Raw genomic sequence first — 6,091 nt, forward strand, 5'->3', positions numbered from 1 at the left:
TCCACTAAAGAGTTGACATTGAGAATCTCTCGGTTCAAATGAATTCAACTAATTGTGATGAGTGGATCCACTGAATATTATCCATGTTCACCCTGTATGAATATCATCAGCTAGTCGGGATTTAAAAAATTATCATTTTACCCTTCTAGCTGTTATTTCCTCAACTCCTTTGTCGTTTGTGAATAAGTTAGAAACAATGTATTGACGAGGAGCGAACAAGTCACATTGTTTCATCCAAAAAGAGTCAAGACTCAATTTGGACACTGGCCAGTTCATTTATTCACATTCCAAGTAACAAAGCATGAGGTGATATACATTGCATTTCTGCAATCTTGTACATGAATTCAATATCTATGAGATCTTCACAAAGTTACTCATGACATCTTCATAGCTTAGTACTTGACCAATAGGTCTTGTTAAGAATCACATAGTGAATCCCAACTCTGACTTTCTCAAATGAGAATACGTAAGCTATGAAATGGCATGTCTCATTTCAGGATTGAGGTAAGCATGATGCAATTCATACGTAGTGACCTCGAGACATAAGAGGTTAAATGGTTTGTTCTTATCTTGTCTCTAGAAGGGCACAGGTCAATTCAGTACCTTCGGAAGATACCTAGAAGAACTATAGAGTCTCCAACTCTCAATGTCATATAACCAGACATCATAGATTCTCATAAAATCGTATTGAGATCAATAGTCCTTTGATCCTTAGATTGCGAATATATTGTTTTAAGCAAACCATGAAGAGTTTGTTCATGCAAATCTACATTTGTCTCTTCATGTGTTGTTAGGTTTGTTTATGGACTAAAGACTAAGGTTTTATCATAAAGCTTCACATAAGGAATAATGAATGAACATTTCAACATTTTATTAATGAACACCAAAAATTTCAAATCAAATCAAACTACATCAATTTAACACAACATATATGAACACCAATTCAAAACAAAAGTATATGTAATTTAAAATATAAAGACATATCCTTACTTAAATAACATAGATAAAAAGTTAAAAATCCATTTTTTTTTCTCCGGAAAAAATGTAGGTTCGCCGAAAATAATGGTGGTTTTGCCAGAAAAATAGTGGTTCGCCGGAACGTCTCCAAAAAATCTGAAAAAAAAAATATATGTGATAGGAATATAGTTGTTCACCGGAACGTCTCCAAGTAAAATCAAGATCTAAATTCCGGAAATTAGGGTTTCAAAGAGAAAAGGAAATTCCTTCAAACCGAACGATTTTCGCCGAATAATTGCTGAATTTGAACTGAGATGAGACGAAAACGTGGAAAGTCGCCGATTATCCTGGGAATTCGCCGCAACTACTGCTTCTTCTTCGTTGAATCTGTTGTGGCCGAAACTGGTTTTTTTTCTTTTCTCTCGATTCATCGACAGTTGAAGATTAAGTGCAGCTTTTATACTCAATTTTCAGCGAAAACTATTGGTCGTTTGTCATGGAAACAACATGTCGTTCGCCGAATTTCCAAAGACAACAAACGACGAAACAACGCAAAAGCTTGTCGCCAACCGCTGACTCATCGAAAACGAATTTCCCGGCGAAATTCCTGGAAAGTCGTCGACTTTTTAATCCTTGGTTTTATCTCACAAACAATGCAATAGCGAAACATGTTGAAGAATTTAAGATGTACATATGTGTGTGTATATATATATATATATATACATGTGTGTATATTAATGGTATTGAGTATGCATCTAGAGAAGCGTTATCAGCAGATTGAATAGAAGATAATGTGGTGTGAAGTGTGATTGATATGTGACTACCTAGATGTCAACATCAAAGTAATGGCTTCATATAAAACACACAAAAAAAATTCCGTGAAAAAATGGTGGTTTGCTAGAAATCTCGGTGGTTCACCGGAAGTGTCAGCAAAATCTGAAAAAATATATATCATAGATCACAACATTGCAAACTACTTTAATGAAGGACATTATGTTAAAAAACAATCAATGTATAGACCAAATGCACGAAAATAAAATCTGGGTTAAAAAAAAGTCTGACAAAGAACTCGTTGATTTTCTCTGTATGTCACCGATTTTGTGTGGAAATCAAGCTGAGCTTGTCCGAAAATCGCCGAAAGAGACCGACAACCGTCGATTTTCGCCGAAAATGTTCGTCTTTTTCACCGTCTCCGAGAATGTGAAACTCCTTTGTTTTCTCCGAATTTCTGCAAAAAAATGACGATATCCACTTAGTTTTTACTCTTTGTAAGGGACGAAACAACTCGCTCGTTTTTCATGTAAACGGCACGACCTTTTCGCCGAAATTCCAACAACATCAAGACGAAAAACGACATACTTCACTTCGTTGGTTGTTTGCACGGAGAAAACAACTTTTTCGGCGAAATTCATTGAAATCCGGCGATATTTAAAACCTTGGTATGGGCTGAATGCCAGCATGACTCATAAACCTGATCTTTAGGACTTTAAGTGGTCCACCAGACCACACTTAGACACTTTTAGAGAAATTTCATTTTCTAGACCTAAAAGTTATGAAAATATATCAATTAGACTCACTAGTTCATAAATATCTAAAATTAGACTTTTGTACCAATTTTGGACAAAAATACCCTTTCAAGGTAATATAACCATCTTCACTTCATTCCCTACTTCTTTTCATCTCTCATTCTCTCTCATTTCCTCTCGTTTCATCATTTTCGAGTATCCAATTCGTTCAATCCCGTCGAAATGGTTAGTATGCTCATTCATTCATCTTTTATAGTTACGTTGATATAGTTTGTGTAAAAAAAGTTGGTAGATTTAGGTCAACTAACCCGGAATTTAACGTTATTTTCGATGAAATCCGATAATTTAGGATGAAATTTAAGTACTATTTCCGATGAAATTCAAGCTGAAATTCTGACAGGATCCGACCGGATCTGGCAGGATCCGACCAGATCCGGCAGGATCCGACCAGATCTGGCAAGGTCAAGAATCCGACCGGATCTGGCAGGATCCGACCGGATCCGACAGTGTCCCAAGAAACTTATAAAATCCGGTTTTCTTATTTAATGTATTTATGTGATATTTCTTGCAGTTTTGTTGATGGTTAACGGCACATGGGAGAGAAATGGACACTTATACGTGTTCAAAAATGCAAGAACATTTCCGCTTGAAGTTTCGAAAGAGACGACGTACACGGGGTTAGTCGACAAGGTGTACAATAGAGTCGATATAGACAGATCAAAGTATGACTTAAAGTTAGAAGTTCCATATGAAGCAGGTAATATGCCGATTGAGCCTGCTTTGTTGAAGGACGATATTGATGTTAAATATTATACGAAGTGCAAAAGTCATAGAAAATATGCACTTTATGTAACTTTGATATCGAAAGAAATCACAGCATTCAGTTCAAACAAAGTAGATAAAGGAAAAAATGTTATCAATGAAGAGTTGCCTCGTGTGGAACTCAACAAGAGACGAAAGAATTTGATAATCACCGAACGAGATGATGAAGTATACGTGCATGACAGAGATGATTATCACAACAACGAGGAAGAAGATGATGAAGAACAAAATAACAAAGTTGACGAAGATAAAAGTGACAAGGGAGAAGATGGACACAACAGTGACAAAGAAACAGAATTCGAAGAGTTTGCGAATCATGAAGAATATTAAGATTTTGTTAAACATTTTGCAGTACCATCAGGACACGGTGAACCATCAAAACAAGGTGAACCATCACGTGACCCTCGTAAAGATGTTTCACAAACAGATTTCGTGCGTTATTCATGGGAAGCCCCTGACTTCACAGCCGATGATGTTGTCAAAGAAGAACGTAATGAAGGTCCAACTCTTTTGTCACATTCTTCCACAGGTAATAAGAATAATGAGATCTACTTATAATATGGAAAATGTTATGTTATATATTTTATAACCATTGATTACATGCAATAGGTAGCACAGAAGATATATACCTTGGGAAAGAGTTTGAGTCAAAGAAACAGATGAAGCAACAGATTCATGTTTTTGCTCTAAAAAAATAATTTTGAGTTTAGAGTGAAATCGTCTTCGAAAAAGAGATGGTATGTCATATGCAAAAATGAGATGTGCACTTAAAAGCTGAGGGGTGTTGTGCAGTGGTCTGATATGTGGCAGATAACGTCGTATGAGAGTAGACATTCTTGCGCGCGTGTGGTTCGAACAGAAGGTCATAGAGGAGCTGCACCTTGGGTTATTGGGCACGTCTTCAAAGATAAGTACAATATTAGCTCTATAGCTGAATATTCAGCGCATAACGTAAGAGAGGAGGTCAAGACAAGATGGGGTGTTCGCATAGCGTACTTGAAAGCTTGGAGAACAAGGGAGAAAGCAATTTCTTAAGTAAGGGGTACGCCAGAAGAATCTTATCAGAAGTTACCATCTTGGTTATACATGTTGGAGCAGAAGAATCCAGGGACTCTTACGGAGTTTGTGAAAGATGGCGATAGATTCAAATACGCGTTCTTTTCTATTGGGGCGTGTCGTAGAGGGTTCAAGTCTTGTCGACCAGTCATATCATTAGACGGTGCATTTTTTAAGACAAAATACGGTGGACAGTTGCTATGCGCAATTGCGATGGATGCTAATTCTCAATTGTATCCACTTGCATTCGGGGTAGTAGATAGCGAATGTCATGCTTCGTGAATTTGGTTTTTGAGAAAGTTGAGAGAAGCTATCGGTGAAGACGTTGAAGAGTTGGTGTTCATATCCGATCGACAGGTTAGCATCATACATGGCGTCGAAGTGGTGTTCCCCGGTATCCCTCATGGAACATGCTTCCATCATCTCAAACTAAATGTCCAGCATAATTCAAGACCGATCATTGTGGTATTGAACTGTATGATGCCGCTTATGCCTTCAATAAGCGGGCTTTCGAAGCTCATTTTCGGAAATTGATGAGAAAAGATGTCGAGATGACTAAGTATCTCGAGGAAGTCGGTTTTGATCGGTGGGCAAGAGCATTTTTCCCTGGAAAACGGTAAAACTAAAACTTTTCCCTTTGTCATTACAAGTATTTAACTATATGTGTAACGTCACTAATATGTAACTATTTATATAGGTATGATATAATGACAAGCAATAATGCAGAAAGCTTCAACAATAAGACGAGGAATGCTAGAACGTTTCCCATCACCACTTTGCTTGAGTTCATTAGATTCACACTTCAAACGTGGTTTTTTAATCGAGAAGAAATTGCTAGAAAATGTGGTACAAGACTATCCCCGAAGTTTCAAGATAATCTCGAACATCTGAACGGCAAGGCACAATACGTGAATACCTACAGACTCGGGATGTTTGAATGTAATGTTAGAGATGAGAGAGGTGACTTTGATGTGCATTTGATGAATAACACATGCACTTGTGGACTGCCACAACTACTTGGAATCCCGTGCGAGCATGCCATCGCATCCGCACAACACAGGAGTTTGGACATTTATTCGTTGTGTAGTCCTTTCTATTCGAAGGAGATATGGATTAAGATGTACAAGGAATCTATATATCCTGTTGGGAATGAAGATCAGTGGAATGTTCCGGATGACATAAAAAACATGAAGGTGTTGGCACCAGTTGAAAAGAAACAAGCCGGTCGACCGAAGAAAAGTAAACAGGGAAGGCGAAGAGTCAATCGATACCCATCTCAAGGAGAAAAAGTTGTTATTCATTGGAAATATGGTGGTATGGGACATAACAGGAAGACATGCGCATGGAGAGAGTGAAAACTTGTTTATTTTTATTAAGTTGATCGTTTTGTTTATTTTTTAAAACTTATTTTGTTGAACAATTGACGTTTAAGTTTGAGTTGAACATGTTTGTGGTTATGTTTATGTTTATATTTTTATTTATTACTTTAAAATAATTAAATATGAATTTAATGACATGAAACTATATCATGACATGAAACTAAAGATATCCAATATATTTAAGGACATAAATAGTTTTAATGACATGAAACTAAAAATATCCAATATATTTAATGACATCAAACTAGAGATATCGAAAATATTTGATGAAATAAAACTAGAGATATCCTAATATTTAATACATATCATTGCTCTTCTAATTAGAAAAATAGGTCCGTCGACCATTTCTTC

General features: G+C 36.6%; 1 protein-coding gene across 1 annotated transcript; it reads left to right on the forward strand.

Moving 5' to 3' along the window:
- Window positions 1-4,912: 4,912 nt before the first annotated feature.
- Window positions 4,913-5,716, forward strand: LOC149402544 (uncharacterized). The gene is made up of 2 exons (XM_089608429.1): window positions 4,913-4,977; window positions 5,059-5,716. Exons 1-2 carry the CDS (start codon window positions 4,913-4,915, stop codon window positions 5,714-5,716), a joined length of 723 nt encoding a protein of 240 aa, XP_089464555.1.
- The last annotated feature ends 375 nt before the right edge of the window (window positions 5,717-6,091 follow it).

The sequence above is a fragment of the Urtica dioica genome, chromosome 3, assembly GCF_054948205.1.
Source record: "Urtica dioica subsp. dioica isolate 48M chromosome 3, U.dioica_male_clone48M_v1_H2, whole genome shotgun sequence".
Classification (NCBI taxonomy): Eukaryota; Viridiplantae; Streptophyta; class Magnoliopsida; order Rosales; family Urticaceae; genus Urtica; species Urtica dioica.